This window comes from Lagopus muta, chromosome 2 (assembly GCF_023343835.1).
Source record: "Lagopus muta isolate bLagMut1 chromosome 2, bLagMut1 primary, whole genome shotgun sequence".
Lineage (NCBI taxonomy): Eukaryota > Metazoa > Chordata > Aves > Galliformes > Phasianidae > Lagopus > Lagopus muta.
Genome location: NC_064434.1, coordinates 83,637,085 through 83,652,751, shown reverse-complemented (window position 1 = coordinate 83,652,751; position 15,667 = coordinate 83,637,085). Strand labels below are relative to the sequence as shown.

At 43.3% G+C, this 15,667-nt stretch overlaps 1 protein-coding gene across 2 annotated transcripts; it reads left to right on the top strand.

Moving 5' to 3' along the window:
• Positions 1–64: 64 nt before the first annotated feature.
• On the top strand, positions 65–15,518 carry RHOQ (ras homolog family member Q). 2 transcript variants are annotated; one of them, XM_048935857.1, is made up of 5 exons: positions 65–293; positions 424–482; positions 13,777–13,941; positions 14,542–14,637; positions 15,351–15,492. In XM_048935857.1, the coding sequence occupies exons 1-5, from the start codon at positions 152–154 to the stop codon at positions 15,381–15,383; spliced, it is 495 nt and encodes a 164-aa protein (XP_048791814.1). In that variant the 5' UTR covers positions 65–151; the 3' UTR covers positions 15,384–15,492. The 2 variants fall into 2 exon arrangements, with proteins under 2 accessions (XP_048791814.1, XP_048791813.1); XM_048935856.1 differs by having other exon boundaries at positions 67–293; positions 15,347–15,518.
• The last annotated feature ends 149 nt before the right edge of the window (positions 15,519–15,667 follow it).

Below are 15,667 nucleotides of genomic sequence, written 5' to 3'. Positions count from 1 at the left end.
TCCCGCCGGGCCCAGCGCGGCGGCGGATGGCGGGGGGGCCGCGCCCGGCGGGGGCCGGCGGGGGCGCCCGTTGAGCGGCGGCGGCGGAGCGATGCCGGGGGGCCCGGCGCGGCGGGGCGCACCCGCGGGGCCATGAGGGCGGGCTCCGGCCATGGCCCATGGCAGCGCCGCGGTCATGCTGAAGTGCGTGGTGGTGGGGGACGGCGCCGTGGGCAAGACGTGCCTGCTGATGAGCTACGCCAACGACGCCTTCCCCGAGGAGTACGTGCCCACCGTCTTCGACCACTACGCAGGTGAGCGGGACGGGGGGCGGCGGCGCGGAGCCGCTCGGTTCGGCTCGGCTCTGCTCCCCCCCGCCCGACCTTGCCCCGCCGGGGCTCTCCCCGCCGCGGCCTCACCCGGTTTGTCTCTCCCTCCTCGCAGTCAGCGTCACCGTGGAGGGCAAGCAGTACCTGCTGGGGCTCTACGACACCGCCGGGCAGGTGAGTGAGCGACCCCAGACCCCGGCCGCCTGGCAGCCGGCGCTGTCCGGCGCCGAAGTTGCTCTGGCGGCTGCGCGCCCCGGCGGCATTACTCAGCGGGGCTCCTCGCGTCGCCCGCTGCCGCAGCGGGGACAGACCGAGCGGGGCTGGCTGGGCGGCCGGGAGCCGGCTCGGCAGCGGGGAGGCGCGGCACGGCCGGTGGTGGGCTGCTGCAGGACCCGTGTCTGCACTTGGGGCTCATGGAGTTGTTGTTCAGCTTTGGCTTTTTGGCTTTGCTGCCTTTTTTTCTTTCCTTTCTTCTTCTTCTTCTTCTTCTTCTTCTTTTTTTTTTTTTTAACTATACTAGACAGTCCAAGTGATTCTCTTGAGAAGGTTATTACAGCCCACAGTGGAAGACGCTATGTCAGCATGTGACTGAGGCAGTTTTAATGCTGGATGTTCAGAGAGATCTCTACTGTAGCGAACAGCACAGGGCTCCATTATCGACATCTCTGCTCAGTTATCACAACTTGCAGCCAGCAGCTGCCGGCTGAGCACAGTCTTATGAGTTAAAATACTTTGGGGGTGGCATATCTGAACCAAAACAGCATGTAAAGGGCCTGGCTTTGGGGGCAGGAGGTGCTAAAAAAGTGTGGCGCCTCTACAGAAATGCCGTGTGGTCTTTTGCAAAGTTGTATATTCCCTATACTAAAACTTCTTGCAGCATGAGCTTGTGTTTGGGTCTCACATGACCTCAGACGTGCTTCCCTGTGGTAAGGAACAACGAGGAAGATAATCTCTCTGCACTGGCACACACTGAAGCTACATACTTTGTAACTCAGTAATTCCTGCTCTTATCTGAACAATTGTTCAAATTAGTGTGCCTCTCTAAGTGTGCATGTAGCTGTAAGGGAAGCAGTACTCAGCCAGTCTTGAGTGTTTAAGGCCTGAAAGCAGCAACACAATCAATTCAGGGAGAATTCCAGGGAACAGCTTTGCTTCCAGAAAGCCAGTAGCTGGAGGGTGAGTTTTCTACCAACAGACTGACTTCATCATTGAGAACTCACTGATACAAACACAAACTGGTCCCAGTGATGCAAAATGAGTTCACTTACTATCTCCACCATAGCTTTGCTTTTTAGTAGTAAATGCTTCACAACCCAGCTGGCTTTAAAATACTGTTCAAGTGTGCTGAGGCAAATAAAGATCTGCTAACATGCATCCAGTTTCTATAATGAGCACTGGAAAAACAAAAAAAAAAACAACAAAACAAAGCAAAAAAAAAAAAAAAAAAAGAAAAAGCACCTTGCACTCGTGTATGTATGCAGAGCTTATTTGTGGATGCTGTCTCAAACACCCCATGCTGGCTTGTTGCTAATTACGAGAGTGTGTGTTGTAAGCTCTGTGCAATCTTACCTCAAGTGGCTTTGTGGTGTCCATCTGGGTAGCTGCACGGAGAAACCTTTGGCTTCCTCTAACACTAGTAGTAAGCGAGCCAATTTGCAGCAAACAGCAAGCAAAGGTACTGTAAGTCTAGACTTGTAGATTGTTTCAGGGAGACTGCTGTCACAAAGCGATATGCTCTTGGCAAAACTCAGACCTGCAGCAATCATAAAATCTTTACCATTTTCCTCACCCTAGTTCAGGTTATTGGAGGGGAGCAGTGGACATCTGGGGCTGCCCATGGAAGCCCCATTCCAGCACCCAGAACAACTGTGGAGGTTCTTACAGGAACCCATGTAGAGCCTCCAGTCTGACAATTTTGTTCTTTTTATTCCTTCATCGGAGTTTGCTGATGAGCCATTCTGAGAGAGCCATGGGGTAAAAGAAAGCTTTCTGTGAAGTTTAACAATTGTATGTGTTTAAGAGCAGAAAAGACAGGAGTTGGTAGTTTCTTCTCTGTGTTGAGGAAGCAGCATGCTGCGTCTGGTACGTGCCTGCTGGTTGTACAGACTTCTGTTCAGCTCGGATTCATTGCAGCTTGAAGTTGGGATTTCTGTGCCAGCAAACATCAGTGTTGTTATTTCTAATCCTGTCACCCCCAAATAGTTTTACTGCAAAACAGTAGCCTGATAGTATCATTTTATCAAAGCTTGGCAGCATGTGATTATAGTGGCATCTGAGCTACTTGCAGCCTTCTGAGTGCATACAGCCCCAGCCCTGGGCTGAGTCCAGATCTCATTTTCTGTGGGAAGAGGAGTGAGAGTGCAGAAGTTTGGGCTGTGACCTGCTCCATATTCCCGCAGGAAGCCCATGGCAGAGCAAGGAGCCAAAAGCTGCCAGTGTGCAGCAGGCCCATCAGCCTGAAGTACTGACTTACCAATCTGTGGGTGTTGTTAGCTTGTATGGTTACATATTTAGCAATGTGTGACAGACTTCTGTTTGGTGGGGGGCTGTGAGCTGAGTTCATGACATCTAGTTTGCTTTTCTAGTGAGCTGCTTCACAATGTAGGGAGAATCGCGCACAGTAACTGCGCCAATCACATCATGCCTTGCATCTTTTTGAGTTTAAAGTAGGTTGAGAATAAATCTATTAAGGTCCTATTTTTTTTCCAGGTTATATATAGCAGGGAAAAATGACACAGTTCACAAGTTACAGTCTATATACAGACAAACTTTCCCCACCATGTGCATGTCCAGGCAGACTTCATCTGAAAATACCCCAGTTCAGCAGAAAACAGCCAGTACAGCAGCTGGGAGGGGAGGTTCCTGGAGCCCACTAGGTTTCACAGCTGCAGAGGCTGACTCCTGGTCCCAGTGTGGCCATGCCACCCTGGGGAGTGCATTCCACAGGCAATTCGTCTCGGAGGTGGAGCTGCAGCTCCTTTGGGCCTCACTGCTCTGCACAGCCCTCCACTTTGAGTTTCTTTGTCCCCTTACTCCTCCTTGTTGTCCCTCAGATGAATGGTGGAGCCTACTTGCATAACACAGAGCTGGAAGCAGAAACATGACAAAGCTTATGAACATGAAGTGCACCTGATGGTGATGCTTGGGTGCCTTTGGCTTTACGGTTGTTTCTCTTGCTCTGAGAGCAACTGCGTGTCAGTAATGTTCCTTATGGAGCAGGGGTATGTGGCAAAACAAGCCTGGGAAGGAAACTGGGGCTCCAGCAGGAGCCTGCTGACTTCACCCTGGCAGAGTGCTTTGGAACTAAGAACAGTGATGATCGTTTTGGTCTTCCATAATACTGCTAGCTCTCACAATATTGAAACTTTCAGAAAAATTTCTGGGAGTATTAACGGAAAGGTGGGCTGTGTGTCCCTTTGCTGCATCTCAAATGATGAGAAGAAGTGGGAGGATATGCAGCATTTACCTCTTGGAGGTTGTGCTCCACACTGAAGGCTGCTACTTAACATGGCAGCCAGGGTTAATTCTCCTTTCCTTCTCCTTTGATGTGGGGTTTCCATTCATGGTGTGGTCTGTCTCATCCAGCATGTCCTGAGCATGAACACGTGGAAGCGTTGCTCTTCTCGTGTGCTTTGCTGTGAAGGGCTGTCAGGAACAAGAGGGCGGGCAGGAAGGTTGCAGGAGCAGGCCAGAGTGAAATTCTCAGTGGCTTCTCAGCTGTGACCAAAACAGAAGCTGCAAAAATGCAAAGCACAGTATGAGAACAGCCTCTGCCTGGCTTCTTTCAACTTGCGTACTCTGATGGCTGCTCTTGTTGCAGCTGCAGCCACCTTAATTCAGACACAGTGATATATATTTTTTTGTGTTGTAACTGAGTTAAAACTGAAGTCAAAAGCAATTTTATGTTAGAATTGGTCAAGCTGGAGTGCGTAAAGCAAACTCAAATACTAGCAAGATCAGTGCTTCCCTGAAGGCCAGATGTAAAAACAAATAATTCTAACTGTGAATGAGCCTGTGGGAAAGAGAGGGATGGAGGCAGGGCTTTTAAAGTGGATAGACACACAATTTGCAATGGCTGCTATAAATAAGACAAGAAATAGCAGTCATCTGTGTAATCCTGGCCAACTGTTTGCCTTGGCTCTGGAAGGTAGCCGCAGTTTCACAGGTACTGCTTCAGCATCCTGAGAGGAGAGGCAGCTGCTAACTGTTGGGGTAGTCTGTTGTGGAATAGGAATTTCCTTCCTTAGGCTGCATTATTCCTTCTGATCTGCGCATTCCACAAAGCCAGAGTGCCAAATGCAAACCCGGAGCACGCAAGCACGCTTCCACAAAGCAAACCCTGTGAGCCTTCATTGCTGAGTTACAAATGCTGAAAACTCCGACGTGATGTTGGCAAATCTAAAAATTAAAAGTGAGCCATCCCCATTCTGTCCCTGCACCTCCCTCCTCCCACGTGCGTTTTCCCTCGCTCGCTTTGCGCTGTCGCAGGCAGGCTGCAGCTGCTGCCGGCAGGCTGTGAGCTCACTGCAGCCCGGGTGGCTGCAGCCCTATGAATAGCTCAGCTGAAGCTGCTGTGCGTGAGGATGCAGAGAGCCACACAGGTTTAATGGCTCTGCAGCAACAACTGGATGTGCGTAATTTAAAATAGAAATATGCCCAGATCCTTTCTCTGAAGTTTAAGATTTTAAGGAGGTAGTATGTGCGGGCTGATGTGTTGCTGTGATGGGAGGTCAGCAGCAGATACTTCAGCAGTGACAGACTTTCCTTTGAAAGGTAATAGCCCGTTACCTTTAGAATGGCCAAATGGTCTTCCAATAATAATAATTCCAGTGCAAACTTTACATCCAAATACCTCATTGTTAACTGTGAGTCACGCTTTGCAAGCCTCAAGTCCTCCCTAGAAAGACAGGGAAGTACTGTTATCAGCAGGCGAAGAGTCACAGGATGAGAAATGTTTCTCAGAGTTTCCAAAAGCATCCATTGTGGCAAACCCAATGTTTAATTTTCAGAACGTCCAAAGGCCTGCTGCATTTCTGAAAATTGGGGCTGAGTTAACTTAAAATTAAATTAAAGGTTGTCTTTGAGAATGAAGACCAATAATGTCACGGTCATATGAACAGTGAGTTAACAGCAGGCCAATGTGAGGAACCCAAAGCAAACCAAGCATGAGAGGTTCTCCAAAACATCAGTTTATGGTATGTTAAAGGCATGTTTTTATGGAGTCTACTGGCATAGAGAAACTATTGCTAAACACGGATTGTGTTGTCAAGTAAAAACATCTCTTTTTCTGGGTTAGGAGACATAGATACGCTTTAGTTTGTGAGGAGGTTCTCTCTGAGTTTTGCTCGCTTTCTTTGAGGTACAGTGGCATGTTTCCATGTTATCCAAACACTGCAATCTACAAAAGAAACCCTGAGTGCAATAATTATCACTGTTCCAGCATAATATTATGGCCTATCCTCTTGCTTCCTGACTTCACTTTAAGACGGTGTGCACCTGTGCTCAGCAAATTGTCATATAATCTGCAACTGTCCTGCAGGCAGCAGGAGTGATGGAAGGGGACAGCTGGGTGAGCAGCCTGAGCTAGCGGGGCTTTCTGACAACAAGCTTTGCTGTACAAGACCATGGGAATTTTTTGGAAGTTCTGCAGTCACATTTCCTGAGTGAAACGTTTCATTTGCAGAGTTTTTCATATTTTGGCAAATATGAAGAATCTCAGAAACGCCCTGTTTTTCTCTTGCAGTCTGACTCCTGAGTCAGCCTCTAAACTACGCCTTCAAACAACTTAAGTGTAGTTTAGACAAGAGAACAGCTTCCATAGCAAAGACCTCCTTTGTCTGGTCAGAATCCTTGGTGCAAAGGCACATATAGTATAAGTTAGGGTCTGAGCCACAGCTTTGTGTCAGCAGGCAGTCACTGCTGATTTCAGTGTGCTTTGTTCCAGTTCCTTTATTGAGAACACATAGACTAAAGGGACATAAAAAAAAACATAGTTGCATTCAAAATGCTGAGTCAGCCAATCCTATCCTCACACGCTGGTGGTACGGAGCACCTGAAAACATAGGAAATGAAAATGGCTTGAGACTCCCTTTGCTGGAAGTGGCTTTCCTTGAAGCCTTTGGGTTTTGTGAGTTCAAGTTTTCTCTGCATTTATGGATGAGCAGAAATTTACCTTTCATTTAAAAGTGAGAAGGATGAGATTTTTCATTTATGTAATCAGCAGTCTATGGGAGCCTGGGCTTTAAGAGATAATATAAAACACACTGATTCCAAATCCTGCGGTTTTACTATGAATTATACAAAACAGTATTACAGAAATGGATGCTTTGGGACAGAGCTTCAGTTCTTATTTTAACCTCCAAGCATTAGGTGCTGCCATCCTCATCTTTTTTAATCACTGCTGCATCCATTTGGTGGCATGTGCTCAGTAATTCTTTGCAATGGTTGGCACTTGCTGGTGTGTGTATTGAGATGCAGGTTGCAGAATGATTCTTCAGAGCAAAGGAACATCTGACAGCATCTCAGGTGAACTGATTGCATTAGGTGAATAAAACAGACTGAATGTGCCTCAAGCAGCTTGCACTCTAAATTAGATGTAGCCTTGAATGCTGAAAGATCATCTGTAGGGCTCCCTGCTTTATTGCCCTGGTTGGTCTGATTTGCAGTTGGGATGCAGTGTTGGAGTCAATTGCGGTGAATTGTTCATGGCTGCAATCACCAAAAGGGGATGACTTCCTTTTGTGGAAAAAGTGAAAATCTGGGGAGGGAAGACTGCTGTTCATAAGGTCACGGAAAGTGAGGAGGAAACCAGCACAGCAGCTCACCACAGCCTGGTGATTTCTCATGGATAACGAGTGAAAGGGCTTCCCAGGCAGTCACTGCACTGCTTTCTTGGACATCCGCAAGGGGTGGCCAACTGGTAAAGGTGTGTTCAAGTAAAAATGTGCAAGCAGTCAGTGGAATCCATGTTCCATTGTGAAAGATGCTAAATAATACGTCTTAGAGACAAAATCTGGGGATGACTTCTTTTAGAAAACCAAAGAGAAATTGGGAAGTTGAAGTTACTGTGGTAATGGAGGGAAGTGCTCTGTTGAGACTGTCTAGGGAAATAGTGAGCATCACCTCATGCCAAGATGTAGGATTTGGACAGTATTTAATCGCACTTTAAGACTGGGATCAATTTTGATCGCTTAAAAGCAATTTTATGTATAACAAAGGGCATATTCTGTCCTTCTTGTCTTTATGCTCTAAAATCCATCTTAATAGGCTTCATCTTTTAGCTGCTTATTGCTTTATATGCAGAAAAGCTTTTCAGACATGTAAGCAGCAGCTCAGTTCTCAGATATGCCAGAAGGGAAGTTCTGTCAGAAGAAAAATCACGATTCACAAACCCTAGTCTTTTTCAATGTATAATTCATACCTCTTTTGAACAGTCCTCCTCACAGGAATTCAGAGATGGATTTAGATTGGCTTACTTCATTTTTAGAATACAATGGGAGAGCACTTAGCCTGTATTCTTGCAGCCTTTTCTATAAATAAAAAGTAGATGCTGGACCCAAATCAGCCACTTTCTGCATTCTCTGGGAAACCTGTGTTAGAAGCCACAGCAGGACAACTCCAGCTTCTTCATCAGCACTCACTTGGAACCCCAGCAGCCAGCAAAGAGATAGAGGGGCCGTCGTGTACTTTTTCCCTGTAGCCAGGGAACATCAGCTGACTTTGTCGTGCATGATCAGAAGCCAGGGGCTACAGATGTAGGCACAAGAGAAATCGAACACAGCGATGCACGTGACAGGCTTTGATTGCAGGCAGTTTGCTTTGCGGTGATGCTGCATCGTGGGCACTGTGCCGGGGACACTTCGCCCTGCGCCCCTGCACAGTGTTACAGTGTACATGCAGCCCACACTGAAAACAGCTCAGTTTTTAAGCCAGAGAAGTGTTTGTATGGGGCAGTACAGCACGCTTCACTCTCTCCTCCCCCACCCAGGCTTCTAGCAGAATCAGAAACCACAGCGTGATTCAGCCCCTCAGCACAAATCTGCTTCCTGGTGTGCTTTTGGGGAGGCTGTTGTTTGCTAAGGCTCTGCCTGGTGCGTATGGCAAAACTGCAGATGGACTTTTAACTCAGAATAGTCTGGGGGGAGACAGCAGGAATTGCCCACTGCTGTAAGAAGGAGTCTCTGAGGTGTGTACTTGGTGCAGGAGTTATTATGGTTCTTGTTAAATTTTTCAAAATATTGCAGGGGGCCTTCTGAATTGGGAATTTCAGGGAGGAAAACTATGAATGATGCAGTGTTGAAGGATAGCAATTAAATTCGCCCCAGAAATGGTGAACTTGAAGTACGGTGATTTTTTCGGAAAGCAAACTTTCATCTGTCCTACTACATAATAGGTTACAACTTGGACATACAGCTGGGGTTGACTTTCCACCTCCAGTGATCTGTGTGTGGCTCACTGTGAGCAGCAGTTGTCATTACCCTGCACTACATGAAAGCTGGATTCCTCTAGCAACTCCGCCTGAGATCTATTTTTGGCTTCTTGTCTAAAAACAGATGGTTGGGAGTGAGAACCTCCTCTTATGATTGCTGTTGTAAGCTGTGAAAGCAACAGATGGTTGCCAATGCAGAGAGCACAAACCTAGAGTTGTCAAGTTCCAGTTTTAATTCCAGCGTGGTGTGAGCCATATTTTGTTCCCCTCTATCCAGATCCTATCTCCTCAGAATATAAAATAGCTAATCTTTTTGTCTGTAAGTGTGGAGATATCTGCAAGGAAAACAAACAGATCTAGGTTTGTGTCTTCTTCAGTACGGCAGATCTTAGAGGTGTGAATTTCTCTAGACATTTTGGTCAAGGTGTGGGGAGGTACTTGCTGCAAAGTAGGCTCCTCTGATTATCCTTCATGTCTCCAAGTTGAACAGAGAGAACCTAATTCCATGCCGGAGGAGAGGGAAGCCAGTGGCCTCACATTGTGCTGAGGAGGGCAAGGACCTCTGTCCCCACTGCTCTTACTTGGCCATTGTTACCATAAAACAGGGAAGCTACAAAGAATACTGTGGGATCTCAGCTATGTCCACTCCTCTGACTTCAGTTTTCTTATAAATAAATGGAAATTATGCTTCTGTGAGTCAAGAAGGTTGTCTAGAAATTGAGTATGCAGTTTGTCTTAGCTGTTTTCTTTTTGTTTTGTTTTGTTGTTTTTGTTTTTTTTTTAAATATCCCATCGCACTGTAAGCTGTGTGCACCAAAAGCTTTTGGAAAGCTTTGCAAAGACTAATGCATTATTAAGCTAGCAAACCCCTATGGGGCACCCTAACAGATGGGAAGATGCAAGCAGAGAGAGGATAATAACTTGCTCAGGGCAACAAATTATGTCAGCAGCAGAGTTAGGAATGCAGTTTGTGTGTTTTTAACTATGTCTTCCAGCTGATATCCATGGAATTAGGCAACTTGAAATACAGCACAGGGTTTTTTTAGTCTAAGCAAAATCCTGAAATGAAGAACAATATGCTGTTGCAGAATATCAACACCATTCTTCATGCAAGGAGTTCTTTGAGACCTCTGTTTTTAAGTGTCTAAAGGTGAGGAAAAGGAGTAGCCAAGTTTTGGATTGTAGATTAAAACACATCCGCCTAGTCATCCAAAATACAGTGAAAATCAGTGATTCAGTATGCCAGCCAAGGCAGCAGAGAACCTGAGAGAGGGATATTGTTAGGTACTGTAGCAGATGGAAAAAGAGACCTAAAGGAAAGATTGTAAGGACACAGATAATGCTAGATTTGCCTGTAAAATACCAAAACTAGAGGGAAATGAAAATTTGTAAGTATGAATTTCCTTTCTCCCTTCTTAAAAACAACTCCCCCCAAAAGCAAAACAAAAACCAAAAAACAGTCCTTCCCAGTTTGTAGTTGAGAAGCCAAGATGACTCACTGGTTCCTCCATCTCATCTTCTTTCCTTTGTCTCTTCTTCATTGGCAGCTGTCCTTGCTTACTGCAGAGATGCTAGGTAAAAGATGAATGCTCCTGTTGCAGTGTAGTATCTTCCAGATGGTGTCCATATAATACCACAGCACCGTACCGTGTTAATTTAGCCAACACACATTCAATTTATTACAGTTCCTACATTTTCAGCATGTTTTTTCTTATTTATATGTATCTCTTTCAGGAAACAGTGAAAAACTTCGAAGTCCAGAGTGGACTTCACTAGACTGTACTAGTCTATGTACTATGGACTGGACTAGACTGTATGTCTGGAATTAAGACTTCACTGTATATTCTAATTCTTAGTGGCTTTCTTATCCATCTTATTTATACTCATAAATATTCCACTTAAATTCTTTAAATATTGCAATGCCTAAACATACAAAAAACTGCCTCCCCCATTTAGTCTGGAAGTTTAATTGCTGTACAGCATGGTGTGTACATGCACTCAAATTGGAATTTATGTTGACTGACTTGTATAATTAGATTTTGCCATTGCATTTAATTTTAGAATAAAGCACATTTATTTCCCTTACAAGAGATTCAGGAAATAAACTATAATTGAAGCAATCAGATTTTTTTCCAGGCTTCTCTGATATTCTGAATAATAGTCTAAATTCGTATGGTATTTCAGATTCTTTAACTGAGTGCAAGCAGTTATTTAGACCTGATACATCAGAGAAAGTTTTCAGATTTGGTTTTATTATTTCAGAGGGGGTTGTTGGGGAGCAGAAGGAGCCTTTATACACAGGCAGCTTACACAGTGCTCATAGTGTTTAAGCCAGGCTCTCTCTGAGGAGGACCCAGGACCAGTTTAACTATGTGTCTTACTAAAGTAAGTGGTGGTGGGCCGTTACTAGTATCAATATGAACATCATTTTCATAGCACAGGTGAGATTTAAAGAACAGCCTGGTAGCACTGACCTTGCTTCAAGCAATAGGATTGGTGGGTATAGCCAAATTTTCTGTCAATTTACATCAGCATCAATGCAGTGAAATCTCTATAGTGAATACCACGTACATCTTTGGCTGTGGTACATGAAAGAGCAGTGAAATCGCTCACTCCTGGATGACTGCTGATAGATGCTGAGGAAGAAAGATGCTGTACCAAAATGTGGCTGAACATACAAAGATTTGTATCCCATGGGATTTAAAATAGAAAAACTAAATAGTTTGGAAGTAAATCAGACAAATGTAACTTGTCTTTAGGATGAGCAAATGAGTATTTGCCATGAATAAAAGGTCTGTCTGTAATTTGAAATGAATTAACTCGTACATATTTTAGTGTCAGTGGACTCGCAGTAATTTCTGGTGATAGTTCTCTCCATTCCAATATTTAATGCATGTAGTACTCTTAATTATTGTAACCCAGGTGTGAGACTTTCATAAAACTGAAGAGTTCAGTAAAGGCAATTCTTCAGTGGTAGAAATTATGACTATAAACTAGATTTATTTTTGTAAAAAAGAAAATCAAAACCTTTTCAAGAATATCTTGCATACGATTTAGTAGAGCTGATTTAGAGAGTCACTGATGGATCCACACAAGTGTTCTTGCATGCAGATTTCTGAACTCCAGGGACCAGTTTAATTTGCAGTTAGGAACCTTCTTTCAGGATTTTGATCTCCACCCTAAAGAACAGTGTGGTAACTCTGAGCAGGCTTTAACTACATTCAGTAATAGAAGGGAAGCATAAAGCATACACTTAAAAACAACAACACCAAAATCATGTTGCTGTTGTGATTTTTTTTTGTTTGCTTGTTTGTTTTAAAAAAAGTTATTTCTGCCTTCTATGATGAATAGCCACAGTGGCTGAGAAGACTTGCTTACTACGTCTTTCTTATGCAACAAGATAGGACCCTGATGGTAGCAGAGAAAGAGCAGACCTTCAAATGGCCTGTCAAATGTTTCACAGTGGTTTCAGCTATAGGTTGTGAAATAGTGTGCGCATGTTTGCAGCTCAGCTTACTCTGGCTTATTGACAAAACTGTAGAGTAAATAGGGCTGGCATTAAAGTCTGTGTAACCAAAATGGCACATGAGCACAGAAGAGCCTGGCCAATGGTTGCCTCCTCACTAGTGCAAAATCTCCTCCAGTGCTTGCTTGCTGCCACATCTTTTCTCCGTTTCATGATGAAGATAGCAGTCTTCTTCCCACAGCTGCTGACTTTCAGATGAAGAGAGGTCTAGCAGGAACTGTTCTGAGGAAATTCTCACGCGATTTCTGAAATTCTAGTGATGCAATCTTAAAAACGTAACAGTTAATCAGTGAAGCACTTTTTTGAGGGTGCAACTATAGGTTAATAATCTGGTAATGTGACAGCTGCCAAGGAAACGAAAATTGAATTTTCTGGTCTGTTTCAACCATGGAGTTGAATTACATTTCTGTTTATATTTAATGAACAAATTATTCCAATATCTGTGAGATTTAATTAAGATGGGGAGCTTATGTGCAGAAGAGGGAGGCTGCTACAGCCTACAGATTAACCACGCACTGGTGTTTATTGTGGAGGAGAAGGTACAAAACAGTCATTTTTCACTTGTCTTGGCAATGATCGGGATCAGTCTTAGTTATCTATGCTAAAAAACAAAAAAACTAAGGCAGGAATAGTAGGACACTGGTTCCTGCTACAGACCAAAAGAATCCTGGCAGAAATAAGCTGGGGCATCTTCCCTCATGGTTTTAATTAAAATATGTGGCAAAATCTTCTTTCTTCCTCTTGCTAGAGGGATTATGTCTGTTTTACAGTAGGGATAATGTTTTAAGTACCTCTGTTCCTGTGTGCATTGGCAGTAGGACTGGTGGCTTTAAATGCTATGGCTCTAAGTGATCCAAACAGTAATCTTTTCCGACATGTCCCCAAAAGGACACTAATGTTTCTCTGAGAGGGTTCTTAATCTTTAATTTCTGTTTCTTGCTGCTATTTGCTGAGCTTGTTTACAGAAAGCAGAGTCTGGACAAAGGAGCTCCCTACTGATTCTTACCTTGTCCTGATCATTAGCAACAGGACAGTAAGATTTATTTGGCCAAAAGAACATCACTTCTACATATGATCTAAAGGGAACATTTAAGTTAAGTGTATTAAATAGCCTCAATCTAGCCTAGCTTTGTATAACCTAGATGACTTTATAGCAGTCACATCTTGTGCTCTTTGGTCAAACAAATTCTAACTTTTGATCTGAAAGCACGTTTGGAACAGAATTTTTTTTCCTTTGAATCAAAACATTTTATAAAGATACTCTTCAGTATATTCTATTACAGAGGTAAGTTTCTGTCAGTACTAACATAGAGATTGTATTTCTGTTTATATTCACGTATAATTACTCTTATATCGAGGTTTTGTTCCACACTAACTAACCAGGAACAGTTGTAAACATTGAGAAAGTTTGCCTCAACATACTTCCTGAAATACAAATATAGTTCCTGAATATAAAATTAATTAAATACAAGCAACAACTTAGCATTGAAGATAACAGAATTTTTCTTTCTCAGGAAGACTATGATCGTCTGAGACCTTTATCTTATCCTATGACCGATGTCTTCCTTATCTGCTTCTCAGTGGTAAACCCTGCTTCATTTCAAAACGTGAAGGAAGAATGGGTACCGGAGTTGAAGGAATATGCACCTAATGTTCCTTTTTTACTAGTAGGAACACAGGTATCTGTTTCTGTTTTAGTTTATATAAATCACTTGACTGTTTATGCCCTTTCTTGGGGCTCAGAGTTCAAGTCCAGCAGGATCTGAGCAGCACCTCCTTCTGGATTTGCAGAACTACCCCAACAATCGGCAGGAAACTTTAAATCTGTGTTGTTCTCTAATAAGCAACTTCTGCTTTGTTGAAATAAATGCATTGGTCTGCAACTATCAGTCATATCTATTACTTATGGAAGCTAAGGAACAAGTGGAGAAGTGAGACAAAATTTCCTCCTGCATCTTGTAGCCAGTGGATTGGACTCCAGCTATGAAGTGATCCACCTGTCGCTATTATGTTTGAGTTTGTTGTGCTGCCACTGCTAGATATACATTCTAGTATTTTAATTGAAGAGCTGAGTTAGGGAGTAAATGTTTTGAACTTCTGGACTGACAGCAGTTCACAGCTTAAATTTCCAGGGCTTTTGGATCAGTTAGGATTGAAGATCTGAACAGTGACATGATTCCATTTTTTTAATGCTTTAAAAAGAGGTTATTTATGTAACAACCAGTTGACTTTTGTTTAGAAAAAAGCTATTCCAACATGTCTGCAATCTTTCTTGCTAGATTGATCTTCGTGATGACCCCAAAACTCTGGCAAGATTGAATGATATGAAAGAGAAGCCTTTATCTGTGGAACAAGGACAGAAATTAGCAAAAGAGGTAAACTAGAAACTCCTAAATGAAATGACATAGCAAAGAAGCAACAAACATCAATTTTCAATTGGCTTTTTCTTCCTCTACAGCTTTGCCCATTTCTTTTACCAGTTGACATAGGAAACCTCATAACTGGTAGCTAAGGAGCAGACCTATGGAATAGTACTTCCTTATTAGTAATTGTTCTAACTTTCTGAATAGAAACTCGGTAAAAATTAGGTAAGCATTAGTAAGAGATGGTTGAAATCACAGAATGGTTGAGGTTAGAAAGGAGCCCTGGAGGTCATCTTGTCAAATCCCCATGCTGAAGCAAGGTGCTGGAACCATGTGTAGGAAATTATTTCTGAATGCTGTATTACCATTTTAACACCCTGTGTGGATACTGTGACCGTTTCTATTGTGACTTCCTTTTGAAACATAAATTGGTTATGTTATTTTTTGCTGTTTAGTTACTGAAAATGCCTGGAGGACCTCACTGCCTGTCCAAAGAGTTTATTTAATATGCTTCCTTTAGAAGACAAACCAAATTAAAGAAGTGCCCTATCTTTGGCCAGAATACAAATCTTCTGTTCTTCTACAGGGGGAAGCACATTCAGAAAAATTTGCAAGATCGCAGCCAAACTTTGTGGTTTTCACTATAGAAACAAATCGCTGAGGTGCACAGTTCTGAACAGCTGCAATATGTTGCTATTGAATTAACTTATTTTCTTGACAGATAGGAGCCTACTGCTATGTGGAGTGTTCAGCTTTAACACAGAAAGGACTGAAGACTGTTTTTGATGAAGCTATTATAGCCATTCTAACTCCAAAGAAACACACGGTGAAGAAGAGAATAGGTTCGAGATGCATAAACTGCTGTTTGATCACGTGAGATACATTTGACAATGGCCAGGCTTACTGTGAAATTCTACTGAATTTAAATACAACGCGTTAAGTACAGAAAACTTGTTTGAAAGCTAAAATAATGATTCTGCCTTCTACAACCAGTGAAATCCAGAGGAATACAGTCAAAATCAATGAACTTTGTAATAAGAAG

Coding starts and splice junctions, on each gene's coding strand:
- RHOQ (XM_048935856.1), top strand. CDS start 152: ATGGCCCATGGCAGCGCCGCGGTCATGCTGAAGTGCGTGGTGGTGGGG. Junction 294..423: donor CGTCTTCGACCACTACGCAG/GTGAGCGGGACG, acceptor CCCTCCTCGCAG/TCAGCGTCACCGTGGAGGGC. Junction 13,942..14,541: donor TTTTACTAGTAGGAACACAG/GTATCTGTTTCT, acceptor CTTTCTTGCTAG/ATTGATCTTCGTGATGACCC.